Source organism: Notamacropus eugenii, chromosome 4, assembly GCF_028372415.1.
Source record: "Notamacropus eugenii isolate mMacEug1 chromosome 4, mMacEug1.pri_v2, whole genome shotgun sequence".
Classification (NCBI taxonomy): domain Eukaryota; kingdom Metazoa; phylum Chordata; class Mammalia; order Diprotodontia; family Macropodidae; genus Notamacropus; species Notamacropus eugenii.
The window spans coordinates 423,526,232-423,552,453 of NC_092875.1; the positions used below are offsets into that span (position 1 = coordinate 423,526,232).

Here is a 26,222-nt window from a genome sequence, read left to right on the forward strand (position 1 = left end):
TCAGGTCAGGGCAGGACTGCCTCACAGGCTCAGTTCCCTCAGGGGGTTTATGCAGAGACCTTCAACAATGGATCCAGGCTCCTGCCTGCTTGGGGAACCCTTGTCTGCCGCTTCCTCTCAGCTTCTGCCTCCCGAGGGGGTCTGAGTTATGGGGGCACCCCACTCCCCTCTCGACCCACCAAAGAGACCCTCTCACCGACCCCTGTCACCTGTGGGTGGAGGGACCCGCGCAGCTGCTGGAGACTCTGTCCCTGAAGCCTGCTCGGATCTGCTCCTCTCGGTGCCGCGGCCAAGGCAGGGCTGTACTTGGCTCCCAGTCCGTGGCGCAAAGGACCTTTTGTGAGAGGTTTGTAGGTCCCTCTGGAACAGAAATCTCCCTCGCTCCAATGTTCTGTGGCCTCTGGTCCTGCAGAATTTGCAGTGAGTTGCTATTTACAGATGTTCTATGAGTTGTGGGTTCGGAGCTATGTGTATGTGCGTCTTTCTACTCCGCCATCTTGTCTCCACCCCCCTAGACATCATTTTTCAAGAAATTATCAAGGAAAACTCCTGATATTTAGAACCAGAAGGTAAAATAGAAATTGAAAGAATTCACCAATCACTTCCTGAAAGAGATTTCAAAATGAAAACTCCCAAGTATATTGTAACCAAATTCCAGAGCTCCTAGGTCAAAGAGAAAATATTGCAAACAGCCAGAAAGAAACTATTCAAATATCATGGAGCCACAGTCAGAACAGAACAAGATTTGCAGGTTCTACATGAAAGGTTTGGAGGGCTTGAGATATAATGTTACAGCAGGTAAAGGACCTAGGATTATAACCTATCCAGCAAAACTGAGTATAATCCTTCAGAGGAAAAAAAAAGGATATTTAATGGAATTGAGGACTTTCAAGAATTCCTGATGAAAAGATCAGACTTGAATAGAAAATCTGTCTTCTAAATACATGTGTCAAGAGAAGCATAGAAAGATAAAAAGGGAAAAGAAATCAAAGGGACTCAATAAGGTTAAACTGTTTACCTTCCTATATGGAAAGATGATTATTGGGGCAGATAGAAGGAGTGTGTATATGTGTGTGTGTGTGTGCATGTGTGTGTGTGTGTACATATACACACATATATACAGATATATGCACATTTATATATATATATACACACACACATATATATACATATACTATAAGTTGAATATGATGGGATACTAAAAAGTAGAAGTAAGTGGTGAAAAAAAGAAATGCACTGGGAGAAAGGGAAAGGAGGAAAGGAAGAGGTAGAATAAATTATCTCATAAAAGAGACACAAAAGAAGTTTTCCAGTGGAGGGGATGAGGGAGATGCGGGGGGGACACTTGAGCACTTGAAGTCTCATTGGAATTGGCTCCAAGAGGGAATAATATACACACTCAGCTGGGTACAGAAATCTATCTTACTTTACAAGAAAGTAGGAGAGTAAGGGGATATAAAAGGAGGGGACTGTAGAAGGAAGAGCAGATTGGGGGAGGCAGTAGTCAGAAGAAAAACATTTTTGAGGATAGACAGGGTGAAAAGTAGAGAGAGTGGAATAATGGGAAAATAAGACAGAGGGAAATAGTAATCATAACTGTGAAAAAATGTTTACATCAAATGTCTCTGACAGAAGTCTCACCTTTCAAATATATAGAGAACTCTCAAATTTATAAAAATAAGAGGTATTTTCCTATTTAAAAATGGTCAAAAGATATGAACAGATAGTTTTCCGGGGAAGTAATCAAAGCTATCTCTAGCCATATGAAAAAAATGCTCTAAAGCACTATTGATTGGAGAAATGCAAATTAAAACAATTCTGAGGTACACCTACCAGGTTGGCTAATATGACAGAAAAGGAAAATGACAAATGCTGGAGGGGATGTGTGAAAATTGAGACACTAATGCACTGTTGGTGGAGTTGTGGATTGATTTAACCACCTCACAGAACAATTTGGAACTATGCCCAAAGGGCTACAAAACCCTTTGACCCAGCAATACCACTACTAGGTCTGTATGATCTCAAAGAGATAAAAACCAAAATAGGACCTGTATGTACAAAAATATTTACAGCAGTTCTTTTCTGGTTGCAAATAATTGGAAAATGAGGGGTGTCCATTAATAAGGAAAAGACTGAACAGGTTATATTATAAAGAATACTATTGTACTATAAGAAATGACAAGCAGGATGCTTTCAGAAAAGCCTGCACTTACATGAAGTGATGCAAAGTGAAATGAGCAGGACCAGTAGAATAGTGTACACAGTTACAACAGTATTGTTTATCAGCATTGTCAGCTGTTTATTGGAGTGGTATTGTTTATCACCTTTATCAAGTATTCTCAGCAATAGAGAGATCCAAGGTTGACGAACTTATAATGAAAAGTGCTATCCATCTCCAGAGAAAGAACTAATGAAGTCTGAATGCAGATCAAAGGACACTTTAAGAAAAGCTTTTTTTATTAATTTATTATTTTTTTATTTTCATTTTCTTTTGCTCTGTATTTTCTTTCCTAACATGACTAATATGGAAATATGTTTTGCATGTCTGTACATGTATAACCTATGCAATTTGGTTACCTTCTCAATGAAAGGAGAGAGGAGGGAGTGAGAGAATTTGGAACTCAAAATTTAAAAAAAAAACCCATGTCACAAATAGTTTTTTATGAAATTGGTGCAAAAATAAAAATACTAAATAATTTTTAAAATTCTCCTAATGCTTTATTTGTAAAGAGTGAGTGAATAGGTAAATGAATGCAGGGGAGCCTACAGAGAAGGACAGAACAGAGAGAAGGTGACAATGATAGGAAGTCATGGAGAGCGAAAGACAAAAGGGAGGGGGAGCTAAAGAGCCCTAAATAAAAGTTAAACAATTAAGATGGACATGAAAATCCAGGATTGTGAGAAGTAGGAGATAAAAAGGTGGTGGCTTGGAGAAGGAAGAGGTGTAAAAGAGAGAGAGAGAGAGAGAGAGAGAGAGAGGGAGGGAGGGAGGGAGGGAGGGAGGGAGGGAGGGGGAGAGAGAGAGAGAGAGAGAGAGAGAGAGAGAGAGAGAGAGAGAGAGAAGAGAGAGAGAGAGAGAGAGAGAGAGAGAGAGAGAGAGAGAAGAGGAAGAAGATGAAGAAAAAGGAGAAGGAGAAGAAGGAGGAGGAGGAGGAGGAAGAAGAGAATGACTAGGAGAGAAGGAGGTATAATGATGCTTCCCTAGGAAGCTGGGAAGATGAGGGGCTGGAGGAGGGAGGCAAAGAGAAGGACAGAGAGTGGAAGAAAGCCAAGGAGGAGATTGGAGAAGATGTAGGAAAGGGCTGCCCAGGAGAGGGGACGGTGGGGTACCGCGGGCAGCGGAGCAGGCTGCAGCCTCATCAGACGATCGTAGGAGGATAAGGAGAGTGGGTGATGACGGTCCCAGAGCGTCGGTGTGGGAGAAGGGAAGGCGGAGGGTTAGGGGAGGAGGGAAGGGGAGGGAGGGAGGGGAGAAGATGGGGGAGATGGGGGAGGGACGGGGGAGGAGGAGGCCGGGAGAGGGAGGGAGCAGACCCCATCCTCCGGGACGCCCTGAGCATGCGCAGCGGCCACGACTGGGCGGCCGCAGGGAGGCGGCTGTTGCGGGTGCCCGCGCTGAGCGAGGCCCGAGGCGGGGCTGAGGCCCGGGATCTGCGTCCGGGAGAAGCCCCGGCCCCGCGGCCGCTCCGCAGCTCTCCCGCCGCCGCCCGCCCTGCCCGGGCGCTCGTTCGGAGGTTCCTGGGCCTCCATTTCGGCCTGCGCCGGTCCGTCACCCCACCCTGTTGCGGTAAGTCTCCCCGCCCCCCGCCCCCCGACCACAGGCTCCCCCTTTTTCCACATCAGTGACCCCGGCCCCCATCCATCCGTCCCACCTGGGGTGACCGAGCGCTAGGCCTGGGGTCCCGCCTCAGACTAGCTGGGTGACCCTGGGCAAGTCGCTGAACCTCTCTCTGTCCCTGCACCTCTCTCTGTCCCTGCCTCAGTTTCCTCTTCTGTAAAATGGGGATCCTAGTGACACCGATCTCTCTGGGTTGTTGGGAGCCTCCGGTGACATAATACTTGTGCCTCCTCCAAAGCACTTAGCACAGTGCCCGGCACATAGTAGGCTCTCTATAACCCCTCCTCCCCCTTCCGTCCTCATGGTCAGTCTTCCTACAGCCCCCGTCATCCTGGCTATCCTCTTCACCATTCCCTTTAACGCCTTGATTCGACTTTGCATTGTCTGTTTTACTGTGAAATTATTTATCAGCAACCATTTTAATAAACAAAAGAAAACGAGGATTGCCTGTTGAAGCCGGCGAAATTCATTTGTTTTCTTTATTTTTAACATGGTATGTTAAATTTAGCAGGATTGTAAAAAAAAAATGACTTATTTGTGTCCCCTATTTTCCTTATTAATGCTCTGCCTGCCTGTCTGTTTCTCCCTCTCCTTCCCCCCCTCCCCCTCTCTGCATTTGTCACTTTCTGGTTCAATTTCCCATTCGCTTCTCCCTGGTAACAAATAGTCACGCAAAGAAATTTACATGCTGACTGTATCTCTGCATCCGTGTCTCATTGAAATGTATCAAGGTCATCCCCTGTCTGCCAGGAGGCGGAGGAATGAATGCTTCACCATTCACCTTTACCACCCAATCCCCCCCATCTAGATCCAGGCAAGCTCCCCAACCCCTGCCTCTCGGTTTCCAGGGTTTGCTTCAAGACCCAGCTCCAAGCTCACCTTCAGTAGAAGCCTTTTCCCCTCGCCCTTCCAGCATGTTGATTGCCTCCCCTTTCAGATTGCCTTCCATCCGTTCTGTGTATAAATCTGATGTACCTAGTTTACATGTTGTCTCTCCCATTAGAATATGTGCTCCTTGACTACAGCGTCTGTTTTTTGCCTCTCTTTGTATCCGGGGTGCTTAGCTTAATGAACGCCTGTGGGTTAACAAGGGCCCTCTTGGCCCTTGAGGAGTAGGTTACCTGCATCCCTCATCTGGGTCTCTGGTACAGATATCTGACCACAGAAATGACTCAATCTCAGTCTTTTCATTTCCATTTACTACTTATTCCCTGCTTTCCCCCTCTTGCTCAGTACAGAGATAGGTTCCCAGATGTGTTAGTGTTCTTTCCTTGAGTGATGTGGAAATGGGCCATACTTTCTAGGTGAAAAAGCATAATATAATCCAAATTAGCAGGCCCTGCTAAACCTACAGATTTGGCATTTCAGTATCTAAGAAGAGGGCTATTTATTAAAATATTTCCCTTTGGGGAGAAAACCCTACCAGATGATTGTGTTTCACACTGTGTAGAATTCAGACTAGATCTTAGAATTTTTCTTAATTAATTAATTTATTTTTAGTTTTCAACATTCATTTTCACAAGATTTTGAGTTCCAAATTTTCTCCCCATCTCTCCTCTTCCCCTCACCAAGACAGGGTACATTCTGATTACCCCTTCCCCCAATCTGCCTTCCCTGTATCACACTCCTCCCTTCCCTTATCCCCACAGATCTTAGAGTTTTTATGGCACAAATAAATTACATCTGCTAGTTTAAATACAGACAGTGTTTCCTGTAGTCTTAATGTTTTATTCATTGTATTGCATTATAATATTTTTCACTATGTAGTTTATTTTTGGAACACTGCTGTCTAATCTTTTTCCTGACTGAAATGAATGAATGAATTTGTTGCCACTGGGAAACGTAATAATATTTGTTATAATATTATTATAATTTTATAATCACAATTATAGTTATATATTATATATAATATGATAATATTAATATTTGATAATGATGATAACGATAATAATGTTTATCAGCAACATAAATATCTTGAGAACGATGTGTAGTATATGTGAAAAAGTAAGCTATAAGGGAAGTCTTAGTTTCCTCTATAAAACATGGTGTTTTCCCTTGACTAAAATGAGCAGAGCTCTATTACCAAAAAAATAAATAAATAAAGGAATATATTGTTAGGTCAGGGTTTTTTTTGGATTAGTAATTGTACTTATGATTTTATACCTCTGTTTAGTTTGCAAGGAGGTAATCATTGAAATAAAAAGTTTTTATACAATTAAAAAATACATTATATACAGATCAAAATATAAAGCGTGGGAATTGCTATTGAATAATGTTTTAGGAAAGTCATGTATGTGAAACAAGCTTGAACAGTGTTCCTGTTTCAATCCTCAGAAAACTTTATTTTTTTTCTGGAGGATGGAAGTGGGTAGGGAGTGGGGGAGGAGGGGGAAATTGTGATGACATGTTGTCTAAAAAGGAATCTACCCCCAAATACTGAAAAGCTCATATGTATGTGTGAAACTTAGAAAATAATATCTATTTGTTTTTTTCCACCCTATCATTCATTAAGGCATCCTGTAACCTTTTCCTAATTATTTTACTCATTGATATTTTTGACAACATGGAGGTTAAACTAGAAGTTTTATTATCGACAAGTATCAAACAGAAAAAACCTTGGCCTCGAATTTCCTGGCTGGGACAGGTTGGTATTTCTTTTCATTCGTATAAATGCATATGTATTTGTTAGATGTTTTATATCATATATATATGTATATATATATATATATACATATAAAACTTCTAAGATAGAATAAGGTGAATAAGACACCCTTTCATTTGAAAGTTAGATGCTTCCTTATCTATTTGAGGTATATTAGCAGATGGACTATTTTACTTACGGATATTGACTCTTGATGGGACTTTAGTTGGCCGTCTAGTCCAGTCTCATTTTACTGATCAGGCAGTTGAGGCCTAAGGAGGAGAAATGATTGGCCTGCTTAAGGTGATACAGATGACAGGTGATACAGCAGGATTGAGCCCAGGTGCTCTAATGCCATCCAAGGGCATTTTTCTCACTATGCTATTTAATGTCCCTAAATAAATATAACTTTAAAAAAAGTAAAGATCTTTTTCATTTTAGGAAATTTTTTTCTCCAAGAGGAATTTATTTGAAAAATTTATTTTGCTACCAGTTAAATTTTTTTTTGTTATTTGGAGCTAGGGTGGTGTACATCTGAAGAGGGGAACCTTCTAAAAGTAGGACAAGTAGGGATGGGAGCCAGATCCCCAGATCACAAACCCCTCCATGCCTTCTCAAGCTGGGTTTGTAAATTTCAACAGCTCCTCTGCATCCTCCATCTAAAGATACCACTCAAATAAGATACTTCTTTAATGCTTAAGTGTATCTGTGATTTGATCAGAGTGGGTATTCCCTATGACTTTATAGATTGCAGCTTATGCTTGCTTTCTGAGTCTGTGCAAGTCACAGACAGGTTCTTCCATAGATCTACAAAAGATCTACCTGAGATTGTGGGAGGCTTCTTTTGTTCTTTGCATATTTTGTCAGTTCCAGTGGAGTACTTGGGCTGTCCCTCTGTGATCCTTTGCTCTTGCCATCTGACCAGGTCACTTACTTTTCCAATCATACATTTCCTTCGTGGTGTCTTTTATTTCTGTTCTTGTGGGTCAGATTGTGCAGATGACTTCCACTGACTGTACTTCTCACTATTTTAGCCTTTGAATCACTTGCACTTTGATTCCTCAAAGACTGTGGTATTCTCAACCCTACAGAACTGATGGGAAGACATTTGTGTTAAAAAGATAGTTTTTGCCCCAAGGGGCAGCTTGGAATTAGTAAAATCATGCATAATTTCTCAGGTGTAATTCAGATAGTTTTCATTCTCCTGTTCAATGATGAGCCTACCTCATTGTCTGTTGGCAGTGTTTGTCCCAAATAGACATACTAATATATTAATTTGATAGACTGGACATTCAGTTGTTTATCATAGTCTGGATGGCAGACATTCTTCATCTGTGTAGTTACATTTGTATGAACTATTAGATTGATATCTTTTGAATAATCATGGATTTCATTGTGGCAGCCCTTATGCCGTCAGCCCAATGTACTCAACAAAGAGGAGTTATCCGGAGGACTTACAAGGGGAATCTCTTTTTCCTTTTGAACCGTGTACAAGACCTCTTCCATGACAGTTAACATAGTACTGAATAAATCTCCTGTGGCTGACTGGAGACTTAATGTTGTTGTTCAGTCACTTCAGTCATATCTGATTCTTCATTTCTCCATTTGGGGTTTTCTTGGCAAGGATACTCGAGTAGTTTGCCATTTTCTTCTCTAGCAAAAAATTAATAGATTATGCCTATCTATAGTATGGCATAGTATAAGAGTTCTTAATCTGGACTTCTTGGATGCCCAAGGTGTCCATGAACAGATCTCAGGGGATGTGTTAATTTAGGGAAAAACAATTGTATCTTTATTTTCACTAACCTCTAATTGAACTTTAGCAGTTCAGTTGTTTGAAAGAATTATTCTTAAAAGGGGTACGTAGGCTTCACAAGATTGCCCAAAAAGGTCTGTGACTCAAAAGAGGTTAAGAACTCATGGCATAGTGTATAGAAAACTGTACTTAGAGTCAGGAAGAATTAGGGTAGAATCTTGCTTTTGACATTTAACAAGCTGTATGGCCCTGGTCAAATCCTCTAACCTACCAGAGCCTCAATTTCCTCATATCCAAATTGGGCATGATCATGGTACCTACCTCACAGGATTGTTGTGAGGCTCAAATGAGATAACATATATAAAAGTGCTTTTCATCCCTTAAAGTGTTATGTAGATTTTAGCTTTATAGTATACCTAGAAGACCCCTTTGTAATCCAAAAACCCAAACTGCATTAAGTTTTTAAAGTAACTATTAGAGAATTGTGAACTAGCAGATGAGATGTTGGAAAAGGTACTTAGAGAGTACTTACACAGCAGAGATACTTAGAAACAGTGGAAAATTCTTAGATAGCTTTCACTTACTGCTGTGTATGTCCATTATATGATTTCTGATTAAAATGTTAAATCATTCTCAAACTGGATTTCATCTTCTGTCTTTCTTGTCCCCCCTTTTTATTGGTATTACTATAGTTAGAATAAGTGAAGAGATAATTCTGTTTGACACCTCAGTGTTTTCAATGTTTCTTCTTCCATAGGAAAATGAAGCTATTTTCCTTTTGGATGATAAATATATAAATGAAATTAATTTACCATCTGGAAAGACGAAGAAGAAAATCCCTCGTTTACAGCTTTTGCTGAAGAATGTTGTCATCTTAACAACTTCTAATAATGGTTAAGTATTACTGATATTTTTAAAAACTTAAATTAAATTGATTTTGGAAGTAATAGTTACCTGCATAGAGAACTGGTCTTGAGCCAGGAAGACCTAGTTCAGACCCCACCTCTGACACTTACTGGCTGTATGAGTTTGGTGAAATCACTTAACTTCTCAGTTTCCCAGACAATTCTTTAATACTGTTAATTGCAGAGTAGCTGCCAATCTGTACTGGTAGAGAGTTTCTTTGTTGCGAGTTCCCTACATGAATGAAATCCCACAGAAAAATGGATTTCAATGTGTAGTAATTCATAATTGAAGTGAATGGCAGAACATTTTCAGGCATTTTAATAACAGTAGTTTAGAAGGAATACTTTTCTTTTTGGAAACAGATGCTTGGCTAGCTGGGTTACTTAACACTGGTGAAATTTTTCTTTGGAACAAAGATCAAGACTGCTTGAAAACTGTATCTGCAACTGAAGAGTCTAAGACACTGATAACAACAGCCTTAGGTAGGAATCTCTTAATTATCTGTTTACATTTATCAAAAATAGAAGGGGGAAGTATAAAAATCCTAATTGAAACCTCTTTTCATTGTTTTTGGTAACACCTGTCTCTGGCATACCTAACATTTTTGTGCTTAACATAAATTCATCCTTATTAACATTTTTTCTTCCTTTGCACATGTTTTGTGTGTTCTGAGTGTTTTTTCTTTCTAATTTATAAAATTAATGTATCAGGAATTTCTGATTGGCAAGGCAGAAAAATAGGTAAATTTAAAAAAATTCATGGAGCTAGCAAATTTGGCCCTCTGATGAATGGTTATTTTTTTTCCCCACAGAATGTTCTCTGAGACTGTATATCTATGTATCAGGAGATGGAAAAAGAGTTCTACTTACCATACCTTCTGGATGCATTTTGTTGTGGGAGTGTTTAGAGTCTGAGAATAATATATATTCCAAAAATTCTTCACTGTTGGGTCAGTGGACACAAATCAAACCTGAAAAATCAACCATTTTTCCTTCTCCTGAAGATAAAGAAGCTGTAGTAGATGCTGTTTTTATAAGAAATGAGGTAAATTTGAAATTAATCAGGCATTATATGATTTGAAATTGAGGAAAAAAGTTAATCATGTGATCTATTTTAGCAAGATGTGTAGAATTCCAGTTGTATATTGGGATGGTAATTGTAAGAATAGCTTATTAGTCATATGAAAATTTTCAACATTTCCTGTCTTGTTCTTTAAATATCGAAAAGAATATGGTTTAGACTTCTAATAGATTTTTCCTGATTTTTTTCAATAGCATATGCAACAATATAGAATTAATGGGATTAAGACTGATAAGAAGTAACTCACATTTCATTTGGAATGTTACATTGTTTGAATTCTAAGGCCCTTACCTCAGGTTTTCTTATGATAAGTATGTGCTGATGCTTTTAAAAAAATAAAATTTTACTGATTTTTAGAATATTTTCCCAATGCATCCCTTCTAGAGAGCCATCCCTTTTGATAAAGGATTTAAAAATAAAGAAAAAAATAGTTATACAAAACTAATCAATATATCAAAAAAGTCTGACATTATAATATGTAGTATTCCACACCCATGAGTTCCCTTGTCCTCATCTGCTTTTTTTGCTTTCCATTATTTCATAGTCTTTCCACGTTTCTTTATATATCTCATGCTTTTCATTCTTAATTATATCATGTTAAATGACTGTGGTATATCATTCTTTTACTGATAGACAGTGAGTTGTTTCTAGGTTTTCACTATTACAAGTAGTGCAACTATAAACATTTTCATAGCTAGCCTTTTCTTATATTATGTTCTGAGATTGTATTTTAACAGTGGGATCAATTGAAGGATATGATTTTTAAAATTTGTGGTATATTGCCAGTTGGATATGAGAGGCGTTTTAGTTTTGGCTTTCAAATTAGTTTATAATAATGTTAGCTTATTAAATCTTTTTGTAAAGTAAAATCAGTTGTTTCTTGTTTGTTTTATTTTGGCAGTTGCTTGGTGATTGCTGCTTGTGTTCGTTTACCTTTTATTCTGGAGAATATTTGATATTAACATTTTTGGCACTTCGGTGGCGTGAAAATGTATCTCGATTTATTAGGTGAGAATAACTTTTCTTTTAAAAGTAAACCAAATGGAAACCCTGTTTATGTACCTTCTGTTTAAGTTCTTTTAATCCTCATACAAAATAATAAAGAGTGAAATAGATAAACATCCATGGACCTGTACTTTCCAGGAGAAGAAAAAAAAAACAAAAGTGCTTGAGGCTGATGTTTAAAAATCTGGAGCCCATGAAGATTTTGCCCTTTTTGCTACTGCTTATTTTCTTGAAACTGGCACAGTTGTTAATTATGACATCATGGGAACCTGATTTATTGTAAGACTGTAGAGACACATAATTTGGAAAAAGTTAAAAAACAAATTAGAAGTTAAAAAGAAATGTGACCTATTTGTACAATGAATCTTTATATTTTTTATTTCCTATCAAAATGTTTATTAACTATTATGTAGACACAATAGCATAATATTAACTCACTTAGCACTTTAAGCTTTACCAAGCACTTTCCTTTACAAATATTCCTACCATTTTGCAAATGTTGAAACTCAGACAGAGATGAGTGAAATGATTTTCTCCAAGTGAACACATCCTGTAAATAGCAGAACCAGTATCTGGTTACCAATCCCTCAACTCTGGATATCAGGAAATCTAGGCCCATCAGACCAGGAAGGTTTGGACTATTAATAAAACACTTGGGTTGCTCTTATTTAACTGGGGCTATTCTGTTCTGCCCCAGATGAAATTTTGAGGTATCTTGAAGTTGGTCTTCAGTGGTAGAGATCAATAAGTGTATACACTGTTATTTCAGCCATGTTCAACTTTAATTACTTCTTGAAATTAGCAGCATATGATGAATTTTTTATGATTCCGTTATTTTTTTTTTCAGTTCATTGTCATACCAGGTTCACTGGGCACATCAAGAATGTTTTCTAAGTACTTTGGTTCCTAAATGTGAACCAGTAAAATCAAGAGGAGCCCTGATTATAGCATTTTCAAGGGATGGCCTTACCCTGGCAGTAACTCTTAATCAAAAAGATCCAAAGGTCAGTAGAATTAATCTGTCCAGCTAAGTGGAATCTGTAAGAAGACTGACTTGAAATAATTTAGAATTTACCTTGAATAGATAGTTTTTATTTTCTAGATATTTTATTGCCTTAATAGTGAGTCTTTTGAATAAATGTTGCTCTATTACTCTAGCAACTAGTACTAGTTTCTACTAGTATTAGTATTATTAGTACTGTAGCAATTGCTTGGGTAATTATATCTAAATTTGTGGCCTCGGATGGGGCAGCTAGGTGATGCAGCAGATAGAGCGCTGGGCCTGGAGTCAGGAAGATCTGAGTTCATATCCAGCCTCAGACACTTACTAGCTGTGTGATCCTGGGCAAGTCATTTAACTCCTATTTGCCTTAGTTCCTTGTCTGTAAAATGGTGACACACTGAAGAAGGAAAAGGCACATGACTCTAGTATCCTTATCAAGAAAACCCCATGGACAAAACTCCATGAGGTTATGTAGAGTCAGAAATGATCCTTCAAGTCTTACTATTTTTTGTGTGTAAGTAGAGGGGCTCAGATCCCATAGCCCTGAGGTCTGAAGCAGCCCTGAAGCCCCTTTCAGAAGCAGATCACCAGCACTCTGGGACTCTCTTGCCTACCCAGGGATTCTTTAATTGGAGGTTGGGCTAGAGTGGATCCTTGAGAAAGTGCACTAACGTCATGGAACCAGATTCAGAGCTGAAAGGAGTTTCAGAGGCCATATGCTTTATCTAATAGCTGAGAAAACTGAGACCCAAGAGATGAAGTAACTTGTCCAAGGTCATTCAGATAGTGTCAGAGACAGGATGTGAATTCAAGTCCTCTGACTCGACAGCCAGTGCTCTTTCCTTTGTATCTCACGTTGTATCTAAGTATGCGATTGAAGTCGTGGTCAGTCTCAGGCGTCCAGGTGACTTTAAAACAAAGTTTCTTAATGTAGAGTTTGGGGATTTTAAAAAATTTTGGATATCTATTTCATTACAATTGATTTCCTCTGTAATTCTCTGCATTTTCCTTTCTTCTATGCATTTATAAACATTCTAAGAAGGGTGCTGTAGGCTTCCCCAGATAGCTTGAGACACCACAAAAAATATAAAAACCCTATTCTAAAACCAGATCTAGTTGAAGCTCAAAAGAACTTCTCAAGACCCACTAATCAATCAGTCGACCAACATTTAAATTATTTATTATATCTTTTGTTTTTCATCACCTATATTTCCCCTCTTATTCTTCCTACTCTCTCTTACAGAGAACCAACCATCCCTTAAATAACAAAGTTAAAAAAATAATAGAAAAAAATTCAGCAGAACTAATTGATATATTGAAAAAATCCTGACATTACATGCAATGCTCAGCACCCAGGGAAACCTCCCCCCTCTACCCAAAGGTGTGGGGGGGTGTTATGTGCTTACCTACCTTCTTTGGAACTAAGCTTCAACTAGCATTTAATAAGTGCCTTATGTGCCAGGCATTGTGTAGCCAAAAATTCCTACCCTTGTGGTGCTTACATTCTAGGGGGAAGAACAACATGTATAAATGTAGGCACATGGAAAATATATACAAATTTATTAGAAGGTGATTTTGGTAGGGAGGGCACTAGCAAGCAACTGGACTGATTAGGAAAGGCTCCATAAAGCAGGTGGCTCATTAACTTCTGACACTGCCACCTCCCTGATCACTTCACCTATGGACTATCGAGATAGCCTGCTGGTGGATCTGCCTGCCATGCTGCACTTGGCTGTCAAAATGACAGCCCTGAAGCTTAGATTTGACCCTGCCACCTCTCTTTTCAGTAGACTTCAGGGGTCCCCTATTACCTTCAGAATCAAACACAGATTTGATTCGGTCAGATTCGGTCAGCCTTCTAAAGCCTTTTATAACTTGGTCCCTTCCTACCTTTCCTTACCTGCCTATCATTCTCCCCTGCACATAACCTGTTATCCAGTGCCACTAGACTCCTTGTTGTTATTCAAGCAAGATACTCCATCTCCCAACTGAACATTTCCCCTGGCTGTCCCCTGTGCCTGGGAGTCTCCCCCTCCTTATGTCTTCCCCCTGGTTCATCCTTGGCTTCTCTCCAGTATCATCTGAAGGCCCACTTCTGCAGGAAGCCTTTCTGGGGTCTCCTTACTGAATCTTAATGCCTTCTGCCTGTGGCTGTTCCCCAGTTTGTCCTGTGTAGCTTATTTGGACAGAGTTGTTTGCACGCTGTCTCCCCCATTAAACTGAGATCCTTGAGTGCAGGGAGTGTTTTTGGCCTCTCTTTGAATGCAGCATTTACACAGTACCCGTGGGTACACTCAGCACACCTGGTGGAAATTTGGTAAATGCTTTCTGGCTGACAGGTTTAACTCTTTCATTTGTCTCTTAATCTCACCTGTTCCTGACTCCCCCAGAACCTCGTTTCTTTACTCATTCCATTTCTCTTCCCCTTTACTGACACTCGTTGGTGTACTAACATGCTCAAATTCCCCATACCTAAAAATAGATTTCTCTTGACCCTAGCATTCTCTAATCTTAATGCTTCATGCTCTTTGTTCTCCTTCATTGCTAAACTTTTAAGAAGTGTGTTCTGTTTTTACCTCTACTTCCTTGTTGCCTCCTTGTGCTTCAGTGCCTTGCCCCCTGGTGCTGCGCTTCTCATGTAGCCCTCTGATGGAGTCACTGTTTCTGGCGTCTCCAAAAACCTCCTTCTTGATAGAGTTGCTGACCCTGATGTCTTCTGTCCCAGAAGAACTTGTTCTTCTACTACATGCCAATCTGCATTGTCAGTGGAAGTGTGCGAGTTTGTGTTTTCTCTCAGTGCCATCTGCATAGAGATTAAGCATTCTTACTTATTTTTTTTTTTTTTACCAATTGGATAGGTATGCCCTAGTTGTTCTTTAAATTTGCATTTTAAAACTTATCTATGAGACCCTTAGGTGGTGCAGGGGGTAGAATGCTGGGATTGCTGTCAGGAAGACTCATTTTCCTGAATTCAAATGTGGTCTCAGATACTTGCTAGCTGAGTGACCCTGGGCGGGTCATTTAACCCTGTTTGCCTCAGTCTCCTCATCTTTGAAATGAACTGGAGAAAGAAGTGGCAAAACCACGCCAGTCCTCTGCCAAGGAAACCCCCAGTGCAGTTATGCAGAGTCATACGTGACTGAAAAAAGACTGAACACACATGAGTTTGAATATGTTTGCAAGTTTTTGTTTCTTCATTTGATTGGTGACTGGGTGTTAGGCCTTGTTAGACTCAGAGCAGGTTTTTATGATGTGAGTGCTGAGGAAAACTTCCCACAGCTTCTCGCTTTTCTTGTTTTTATTGTCCGGTTCTTCAGGGAACAGTCTGAAGAAAGTTATTTCGTCAACATCATCCGTAATTATTCCTCTTGGTTATTTGAGTGATAAGAAACATTTTCCACATTTGGAATTATGCCATTCTGTTTTCTTCTAGAGTTTTTATTAAAAAAACCCAAACCTTCATTTATCTAGCTGGAATTTGGTGTGGTAGGAGTGTGGATCTAATTTTATTTTTCTCTACATTGTTATCCAGTTTCTCTGACATAATTTCTTGAGTTATCAATAGCTTTTGGTTAGTATGACAAGTACGATAAGGGGGGACGCTAGACTTTTTTTTTTAACCTAGTAGCAGATAGTTTTAATGGAAGTTCTTTTATCTTTTTAAGTCAGTGATGGTAAGTTTCCTTCAGACATTTTTTTATCTAATTTTCCCACTTTTTCCCCACGTAAATTTCATTATCATTTCATTTAATTCTATAAAATATATAATTGGTATTATTATTTCTGGTCTTGAGATTTCAAGATCAGAAGCTATGATCACTTTTATGAACTGGTAAAACCTTACCATGTGCTAAAAGTTTGCTTCACCATCCCCTGCTCTAGCAATCCTCCAGTTTCTGTACTCCTTTCTATTCATTATATGACTGGAAGTTTCTTAAGTCCAATAGGACTTAGTATGTATGTATAGGATTGGTGGAATTGAGTCTAGTATTTTAATGTATTATTTTTATTATTTTCATCTAAAATCAAAATTCATTAGTAAAGATTCTTGCAGGTTACAAAATAATTCTCAGTTTGGTTTTTTGTATTTTTTTGTTTGTTTTCTAGGCCACACAAATTCTATTTATAAACATATTGAATTTTGTTACTCTCTGCGGTAGTCTTAAAGGTTGTAGCAATAAGAATCCTGTGGTTCCGTCCAGACTCATTAGGTAAGATCTCTTTTAAAGAATGCCAAAATAATTTTACTTTTAAGGAAGTTATTACAGAACAATTTTTGGAAGTCTTGGAATTTTACAGATGTCAGGAATCTGCTTTCTATCCATTGTTGTTTGTGGGTGATAGATTCTAGAAGTTTTGGATAGTAAAGTCTATGAATCGATCATTATCAGAAGCAGAAGAGGGAGGTATTAGAGAGGGGAATTGTATATAAAATTTTCTCTTTCTTTTCCCATCTCTTTATTTTTTCTTCTTTTTTTCTTTTTCCTTCTTAGGAGAAAGGAGAGGTTGAGGTATGTTGAGAAAACTTGGATAAAGTGGAGAAGTAGAACAGGACTAATAGGGAGACTAGCAGTGGCTGGGATTATAATTTTTCATCCTTGCTTATATGTTAATGTAAAACTAGCAAATTGGCATTTCTGCCAAAAGAAGCACAGGGAAAGATTTTCAGTGGCACATCAGGACTTTAGAGGTAGTTGCACAGATGGTAGATGTTGGACCTGGAGTCAGGAAGACCTGAGTTCCAGTCTGGTCTCAGGGACTGACAACCTCTGTCTGCTTCAGTTTCTGTAACTGTAAAATGGTGAAAATATTAGCAGTATTGTGAGATTAAAGAAGAGAATATTTATTTATTTATAAAGTGATTAGCCCAGTGCCAGACACATAGTAAATGCTTATTCCACTCCCCTCCCCCCTCTTCCCCACCTTGCTTTTAAGCAAAATTGCAAAGAAGACAAAGTTTATCTTCCTTCTCTCTCTCTCTCTCTCTCTCTTTCTCTTTCTCTCTCGACTGTCTTCCCTCCCCCATTACCATCCCTTGCCATCCCTTAGGTACCTCAGATGGAGCTTTGCCTATACGACCTCATTCCCTTCACCCAAATTTGCTCTCTTTTAAGATAACTCTTTTTCTTTCTTCCACAATCAAAATTTCCATTCTCTGAATGTTAGTGTTCTCAGTTAAGTATTGTATGATTTAGGAGTCCCTAGCCTTTGGAGGGGGAGATCATTCCTTTGGGGATGTTAGCAGTTGAGAGTGGTATCCATAATGAATCTGAGGAAGAGGGGGTGCTAAGTAGTTGTGAGATTTTCCCACAGGGGAGGGAATATTCATTTAGGGGATATCATGGCAGTGTTAACTGTTTTGGAGACCTACTGAATATGCTTTTAGAATGATTAGTGATCCCTACTTTATAGTTGGAGGCTACTAATCTGACTAAAGCAATTTACAATTATGTATGAGTGCCCAATAGACTTAAACTTCTAGTGGGCATTTGCATTTTGAAAGCAGATCTTGTTATCCAAATGAATGTGTTTGGTGGAATGTGTAGAAGAAAGATTTTTTGAGAATATGAAAAAAATACTCCCCAACAAATAAAATACATAGAATTGATGTTTTAGTTACAGCTAACTCTATATGTTCATCTTTCCATCTCCATTCAATTTGTGTCTTTGGAACTCAGAGGACATGATTTGGGAAAACCTTGGATTTTTGAAAATGCAAACTACACTTTATTGATGAAGAGTTTTGTGAATGTGTTATCCTTTTCTTTCCCTAGGTCCTACTGGGTGGGTGATATCAGTTGGACTCATGATAGCCTTTTTCTGGCCTGCGTATTAAAACGTGGCTCCTTGGTTCTGTTAAGCTGTTTGGGTGAATTGCTAACTTTGGTCACGTTTGGTTGCTCTATAGAATTTGGACCAGCAGAATTTATTCCTCTTCATCCACTAATAACATATAGGTGAGATAGCATATGAACATATAAGTAAGACGTAATTTTTAGGTCTTTTAACCTGTGATGGTATCTTCCTTCCTGAGTGTTACTTGTATAGATTTTTTTATATAAATTCATCTTTCACATTGTCTTTCTTTTGAGTCTGTCATTTCAATATCTGTTTCTTATTTATAGTTCTCTCCTATTTCTTATTATGGCTTTACCCTGGTGAAAAATTGACATTGTGGCCATGTAAGTATATTATTTACATGTCTTAATAGAGTCAGAAAAATATAAAATGAATAGTCACATTTCTTGTGATAAAAGATTAACTCTTTAAAAACTTATAATTCAAAATTAATTGGGCACATGAATTTTTGCATTTGTTCCAGAAGTTTTAGTTTTTTTAAATAGTGAGAAACCCTTGTTGATTAATCACATTATCCTAAACTTTCGAAGTAGAAATACATGAAACATATAGTTATTTCTAATATGAATGTCACCTCTTGTTAATTTTAATGTAGAATTTAAAGTGACCCAATAAAACAACTGGCTGATCTAGCCATGGTTTTAGATTTATAACTTTGAGTTCATTTATTAGAGAATGATACTTATTAGGCATAGAGCAAGTTTTGGGAGGTATTTCTGTACTGCCCTGAAATTATTTTTTTACTTCTATAGTATGTCACAAATGATTTACAATTTATAAGAGAACCAGTGATTTTTATTGTCACTTAAAATATTTATGTTGGGATAGTTTCTAAAACAAAATATAAAGGATTTTTTACCCATGTAGCCACCTTATCAGGTGAGCACATATTGAAAAGGATATTTAATAGCTGCTATACTTACTGTGACTTTCTGTATGAATGTAGCTATTAATATGGTCATTTATGGAATTTTCTGAATGTTTGCAAAGACCTGTTGTCTACTTTTATTAAGTTGATGCCGTTGGTCTCTGTCATATTAAATTTCTAGAGTGGAGAATTCAATGAAATGCATGTCATGGATAGTACCTTCCTTCTCTGTTCTTCTCTTTCTTCCACCTCCAAACCTAGAACTCAGAAGAACGGCTGTTAAGAATACGAGAGGGGCAGTAGTTAGAGAGACTTTTGGTGGGTGGGATCTAGGAATTCTCTCACTATCTATTAACCTTTCCACTGAACGGTCCTTTACTTTTTGCCACAAGTTATTTTCTTAAGAAGATTGTACATTTCAGGTGCTTTAAAAATTAATTTGACAACCATTTAATTTCAAAGAATACTTATTTTTATTAAATTATGGAAATGCTAAGTTTCACTTGGAAGCACATAAAAGAATTTTTCCACCACTGTTTTCACATACCTTACCTTACTACTGATTTCTTATTTTTTTACACTTCATCAACAGAATGCAAATGTCCCAAACTCCCCTTCATCAAATTTAATGAACATTTCTTGAATACCTACTATGTACAAGGCATTGTATTAGGTTTCCTGAGATATATAAAAATAAGAGGTGTAAACTAGGACCTTAAAAATCTAACTAGATTTCTCTTAAATATATTGCTAGGAGACAAAAAAAAAAAAGAATCAAAGAACTGATAAAAATCCATAGTTTGCTGAAAACATAAAATAATCATAAACATTTACATTTACTGTTGAACTCAAAATACATTGTTGCCTTTTTCCTAAGAGTAAAAAAGGAATTTTATCTTTGTATTTCATTCTTGCTCTTTGATCTTTTTATACTGTCACTTTTTATTTCTGCCTTTTTTTTGGCTTTTTTCTTGGAAAACAATATAAAATGGAAACATTCTATTATTTCCCTGCAAATTTCCCCTTCTAATCCTTTTTTTTAAATTTTGGGGTTTGTTTACTAGACCACAGCAATTTGTACCTCAAGATTCGAGTTATTCCCCTGATCTGTCAGCCTCTGATAATGACCTGATGAGACAGAGATTTTCTGTAAAAACGCACTCAAGATTACCGTACCTGATTGTCTCTGATGGATATATGGTTACAGTGCTTCGATTTTTTGATAATCTCACCCCATCTGTACTTATGAAATCATTTCTGCTTGAATCAACCCAAAAGCTTGAGAAAATACATGAAGGCCTGATATCTCAGGTATGATTTTTATAGAAAATGTAAAACATATTTGCATTGCATTATTACAAAAATTAAAATGATAAATAATGCAGTTTGTTTTTGTACACTAATGTGTTTCTGGTATGGAAAAAGTGATGAAAGTATGAGTTTGTAAAGCCTTGTACTGTTCCCTTTTATAGTCTAAAGGAAAAAACCTGAGATTGCGATCATTGGATTCTCTCCGATCTAGTCTGTTAAAGCATCAGGGAAACCAGAGTTCCGTTGTCTCTGCCATCCCCACATTCTTGCAGACAGAGGAAGAAATAGGGGAACTGACTGAGAGAATGGAAGATTTGCAGGTATTTGATCTCACATTTTATTTCCTCTGAGCAATAATAGCATGTATTGATTTCAGGACTACATCAAGAAATATAGCCTTGGTTTCTTGCTTGTAAAAGGGAAAGAGAATTGGGGCCCCGATCATGTCTGTAGCATCACTACTCTGAGAGGTATTTGATGTTCAGATCTCTTTTCTCATTTCAGGATCACGAAATAGAAGAAAGTAATAATAGTAAACAATTTCCCAACCATTTTTTCCCTTTTTGGAATCAGAAAAGTGATTCTTTGTTTGAAGAAGGAAGACTAGAATTTGCATCCATGTTTGACACTATCCGTGCAAAGGATGATACTAAGGAAAGAGATGAAACCCTAACAGAACTACATTGTATCCAGAAAAATCTCCTTGCAGCCTGGAACATTGGAATTTCAAAGAATGTGGAACACAAAAAATTAATGTTAAATTACACTGTAATCTGTATTACTCATTTTCTCTACATCCTTCAGTTTGTAAAATGTCCTTCTCCTAAACAGAATCTTTTTTTAAGTAAGAACATAAGGCATAATACATGGCTGGACTGTGTCTTTCAACTTTTTCATCAGTGTTTATCCGTTCAGTACTGGGACCTGAGATACAGGCAGGACGTGGGCCATTTGCTAAAGCTGACATCACAGACGCTGAAGCTGATGGTCATTCAGCAGCAAGATCAGTTCTTCTCAGATACTCTTCTAGGTTGTTTCAACTTGCTTAAGATGGTCTCTGACAGTCTAAATGGCATATATACTCTTCAGCATCATCTTATTTCAACATCAGCTGATGGGAATAGGACGGCAAATCATGAATCATTGGTGGTACCTATTTTTCAACAACTTTCTTACAACTGTATTCAGAAATCATGGTCATGGAATTCTTTTCTAAAGATACCTCCTCAGGCCATAAATCTTGTTCAAAAGCCAGGCCACAGGTATGATCATATACTTACATTACAATGTTACTAGAGGTTTATTACTAGAGGTCTAAATAGGCTTCATGTTATTAAAAATGTTATAGTACTTGTGGAACAAAAGAAATCTTCATAAGAATTTCTTAGATTTTTAACAACTGAACAAATATTTTTAATCAGAGACTTGGAAAATATTAACAGTTCAGATTTTAGAATTACATAATTTAGAAAAATATTACCAACTTTTGAGTATGCCAGAAAATATTTGTGAAAAGAGCTGTTCATAATAAAATACGTAGTTTTTAGAATTTAAATTGAGACAAACAAATGATAATTGCCTGTTAGGTATGTCAGAAATAATCTATATATTCATTTATAATTTGTTTTTTATATGATATTCTTTCTATGCAGGTTATCCATCCTTTGGCAGTGGTTGTACAAACAAACTCTGTGGTATCAAGGTCATCTAAGTAGGATGGACCCTAAGGGTGATACACAGTTAATTAGGATAGCAAATGAAGAATCCGTCGTCAGATCCTTGTTGTGCCACATACAGGCTGTTCTGCAGACGGCAGGATGTCGCTTGAACCAAGCTTTGAAACTTAAGTCCATAATTGGTCAGTGTCCCAAAAGGAATCTCCGTCCACATGGTTAAAAATGTTACTGGTCTTTGTGTCCTTTTGGAAGCGCTCATAAGGATCTGTCATGTCTACTCTCAAGCCAATGAAATAGAAAGGCGTATTTTTTTACATGTTCCATTATGAATAAACAACATGTATTAAAAACAGCATCATGCAAATGAGATGGGATCCTCCGTCTGTCTTTATTAGAATAACTGCATGTATCAAACGTAGTTAAATCAGGGTGCAGATGCGATTTGGTGTTCTGTCTTTTTCATTTAACATCATCTCTAGCGTAGATTTGGCTGGGCTTTAAAGCTGAAAGAGACTTTTAAGTTTAAACCTCTTCTATTATAGCTTTCTCATTTTATGAATAGAAAAACTAAAACCTAGAGAGAAACATTTAACATTATCAAGATGATTATTTTTCAGGTTATATTATATATAATATACATATACACATATGTATATAATGTCCCATTTTATGAATATAGTAAAATTAGATAAGCTTTCCCCCCTTTATGGAGTTTTTGAATTATTGCCAGTTTTTTTGCTCGTATAAATGGTATTACCAAGAACATCTTTGGACAAAATTTTTTTTTCTTTTTAGTGATTATTTTTCTTTGGCATCTCTTGCCCAGTGTAGGCTTACTGGGTACTGGGTCAAAGGCTATAAATAGTTACGTGGTACTTATAAATATTGACTGTCTGAAAGTCTTAATGGAAAGAAATTTATAGTGTCACTAGTGATATTTTTGTGTAACTGTTTTCCTATCAGAACGGTTTTTTAACAGTATTAATGATAATTGCTTTTATTTTTTTTGAGGTGAGAAATACTTTCTTTTGGGATCATATGAAGAATCTGTTCAACTGTGGAAGAAAGCACTACAAGAAACCAAAGCAATAGGTAATGATACTGTTCTCTCAGAATAGTTATCTGATGACCAACTACAATTCTAGAGAATTTAGGATTGTATCCATCTCCTGATGGAGAAAACATAGAGTATTAAGTAAGACATATTTTAGGAGACATTATCTGTGCAGAAATTTGTTTTGCTTCAATATCCATTTTTGTAATAGAGGTTTTGTTCTTATTTTCTCAGTTGGTGGGAGGAAGAACATGGGAGGGAGAAAATGCTGATCGTAAAATTTGATTTAGAAAAGAAAAAATAATATATGCGAACTTAGAGGTGACGAAATATGTTGTTTGATTTACTGATCCTGTTAATTCATTGAAAATAATTCCAGATTTCACAGTGCTGAAAGCATTTTTTAATACCCAGATGTAATAGAAAATTGATACATACTAGTTGTCTACAAGGCATATTTTAAAATTTGTCTTATGTGTATAAGCAAAGTTCTTGTATCTTTTAAGTTAGTGCAGAATGTGTCAGTGACTCCAGTTGCATGTTCAAAAGGAGAAAAGTTGGGATTATAATTTTTTTTGACTGGAGAAAAATGTAGAAATAAGGAATGAGCCTTTTTTGTCTTCCTTAAGTGTTCTCTACTTTGGGAAGATGTGAAACTTCTGTCGGTTAACCTAGCTTGAAGACATTCATCCGTGCTAAAAGTCGGATTAAACTACTTTTGCTAAACAGATTTCTATAAAAAATAATTCAGTAGAATTTCTAGGGGATTGGTTTTTGAGGACTTTATGATTTCTAAGTGTTAGTGATAGATACTGACAAACTGAGGCAATAGGGCAATCTGTTGCTGGCTGCAAGTACTCTGTTTTATTTTTATTTTTTTGAAATGTTATTTTATTTTTTCCAATTACATGTAAAGATAGTTTTAAAAATTCATTTTTAATAAGATTTTGAGCTCCAAATTTTTCTCCCTCCCTATCTCTTCCCAAGATGACAAGCAATCTGATATAGGTTATACATGTGCAATCATATTAAATATTAGTCATGTTGTGAAAGTAGAAACAGAACAAAAGGGAAAAACCATGAAATCTTTTCTCTGGACATGGATAGCATTTTTCATCATGAGTTTTTTGGAAAACCATTCCATTTTAGAAGAGCTTTCCCAGCTTTTAAATAGCAATCATTCAATCAGTAAACTTTTTAAGCACCTACTATGGGTCAGGCATTATGATAAGCGGTGGGGATACAAAAAGGGGTGAAAGACGTTTCCTGCCCTGAAGGATCTTGTAATTTCTGACCACTTAGAAAGCATTTTACCTGAGAATACTTCATGGTGGGCCGTTCTCAGGAGGTTACATTGTTTTCTTTCTGTTCCACACTGTATAAGTTTGAAACCTGAATCATCAGTCATCCTGATGAATATCTGGTCACTGGATCCAGATGGCTCTGAAGGAGAGCCCTCCCTCACTCAAAACAGAGTCAAGTGCAAGTCATGTCACCATTTCTCTGATGGCATGGTCTTCTTCATCACCAAAGGACAAACATACATCATTAGTCTATGCTAAATGCTAATGTGTCAATCTCTTCATTAGACCTTTAGATAGGTGAACGATAGGTGAACTTTAGTCATCCTGACGTTATGTGAAATAAAGCAGAATCTGTTGAAATGTGGATAATTGCCATCCAACTAGTTCAGTCCATCAGACATTAAAGGTCTGCTATGTGCAAAGCACTATGCTAGTTGACACAAAGACAAAATGAAAACCGTACTATGATTTCAAGGGGCTTATGTATAATATGTCATCCAGTAAGTATATACACAATTTCAGGAGGAGGGAGTGAGCACTAACAGCTAATGTACCATCAGAAACGGCCCATGAACTGAGCTTTGAAGGAAGCCAGGTGTTCTGAGAGGTGAAGGTGAGGAGGAAGGACATAGGTACGGGGGAATGGCAGAGAGGTGAAAAGCAGGGAATGGGGAGCAGCATGGAGGCTGGTTTCGCTGAAATGTAAACTGAAGGGGAGTAATGAAAAATAGTCTTGGAGGTATAGATTGGAGTGTATTCAGAACTTAAAGGAGATTTAAATATTATTAATTTTTTTGTTTTTAATGAAAGCTTAACATTTTATCATTTGGTCAAGGAGGAAAGAGGACGTGCTTTCTTCAGATACGCTATTATCTTGCCCAGTTATATTGTCATCTCTACTGTTATAATTTAAATGATGCTCAAGGAATGTGTGATCATTTGATAAGAGAAATACTGAGACAGTCTCCAATGTCTTTCAAAGAAGAGGAATATATTCCAGGTATGTTTTTAATGTGACTATATCTAATTTTGCTAGTGTCCAGAGCATATGAATATAGACTAAGTTTGCTATTGAAAATTTGATTTCCGTTCTTCAAGGTGAAAATCTTCATGGCTGTATAATATTGGTTAAATTCTTTCCAAAAGGAATACTTATTAATATTCCAAATATCTTCTGTGACATTTTTTTTTCTGTCGCTCTTCATTTATTAAAGTGGCCCATTGAGGTCATCAGCAGTTTTCTTTAGTTTTAGCAACCAAGTAACCTAATGCTTTGTTCTTTAGGTTAGATTTAAGTACTAAAGCACTTAGGAAGTAGAAAAATATAAATGCATAATAACTTTGTTAATGTGATGGGCGTACTTGCAGAACCAGGAAAATGGACAAAGATGGGAACATATGGCATATGTTTTTAATAACTTCAATTTGATATAGAAGCTGTTGATAATGAAACATTGTTAATAGTTAAAGGAAAGGACATTGATATAGACTCATGAATTTCTACATTAATTTAACATATAATCTTTGTGTCATGGAATATTTTTGTTATTGTTCAGTACTCAAAAGATCTTTTAAAAACTACTGGATTATCTTCTGAATGGCTGAAGTTATTAAAAGTCTGACTGATTAGCAAGCATTTATTCATTTATTAATTCAGTTATTATACATAGTAGACGATATGCCAGGTACTGTATGAGGCAAAGCAACTTGTACATATTCAAAATTTTTATAAGTATAAACAAAATTCATGATAGTAAATACAAGCTGATTTTTAAGAGAAAAGGCACTGTAGCTGGTGGGGGAAGGGAATAAGGAAAAGCTTCATGTATAAGGTGGTACTTCACCTGAACTTTGAAGAAAATGAGGGTTCTAAAAATCATTGATGAGGAGGAGTGCATTCTGGGTATGGGGAACAGCCAGT

The 26,222-nt window shown here is 37.2% G+C and overlaps 1 protein-coding gene across 4 annotated transcripts in view; it reads left to right on the forward strand.

Annotated features, from left to right (window-relative positions):
- The first annotated feature begins 3,576 nt into the window (after window positions 1-3,576).
- CPLANE1 (ciliogenesis and planar polarity effector complex subunit 1) overlaps window positions 3,577-26,222 on the forward strand; it is a 125,867-nt gene continuing 103,221 nt past the window's right edge. For all 4 annotated transcript variants that reach the window (XM_072605790.1, XM_072605792.1, XM_072605791.1 and 1 more), the window contains exons 1-15: window positions 3,577-3,787; window positions 6,351-6,482; window positions 8,993-9,128; window positions 9,504-9,623; window positions 9,953-10,185; window positions 11,123-11,229; window positions 12,074-12,230; window positions 16,337-16,440; window positions 18,004-18,186; window positions 20,021-20,267; window positions 20,429-20,587; window positions 20,772-21,529; window positions 21,920-22,125; window positions 22,955-23,035; window positions 25,137-25,301. In XM_072605790.1, the coding sequence (XP_072461891.1) occupies window positions 6,402-6,482; window positions 8,993-9,128; window positions 9,504-9,623; window positions 9,953-10,185; window positions 11,123-11,229; window positions 12,074-12,230; window positions 16,337-16,440; window positions 18,004-18,186; window positions 20,021-20,267; window positions 20,429-20,587; window positions 20,772-21,529; window positions 21,920-22,125; window positions 22,955-23,035; window positions 25,137-25,301 (2,737 nt within the window). In that variant the 5' untranslated portion in view covers window positions 3,577-3,787; window positions 6,351-6,401. The remainder of the gene's footprint in view (window positions 3,788-6,350; window positions 6,483-8,992; window positions 9,129-9,503; window positions 9,624-9,952; window positions 10,186-11,122; window positions 11,230-12,073; window positions 12,231-16,336; window positions 16,441-18,003; window positions 18,187-20,020; window positions 20,268-20,428; window positions 20,588-20,771; window positions 21,530-21,919; window positions 22,126-22,954; window positions 23,036-25,136; window positions 25,302-26,222) is intronic.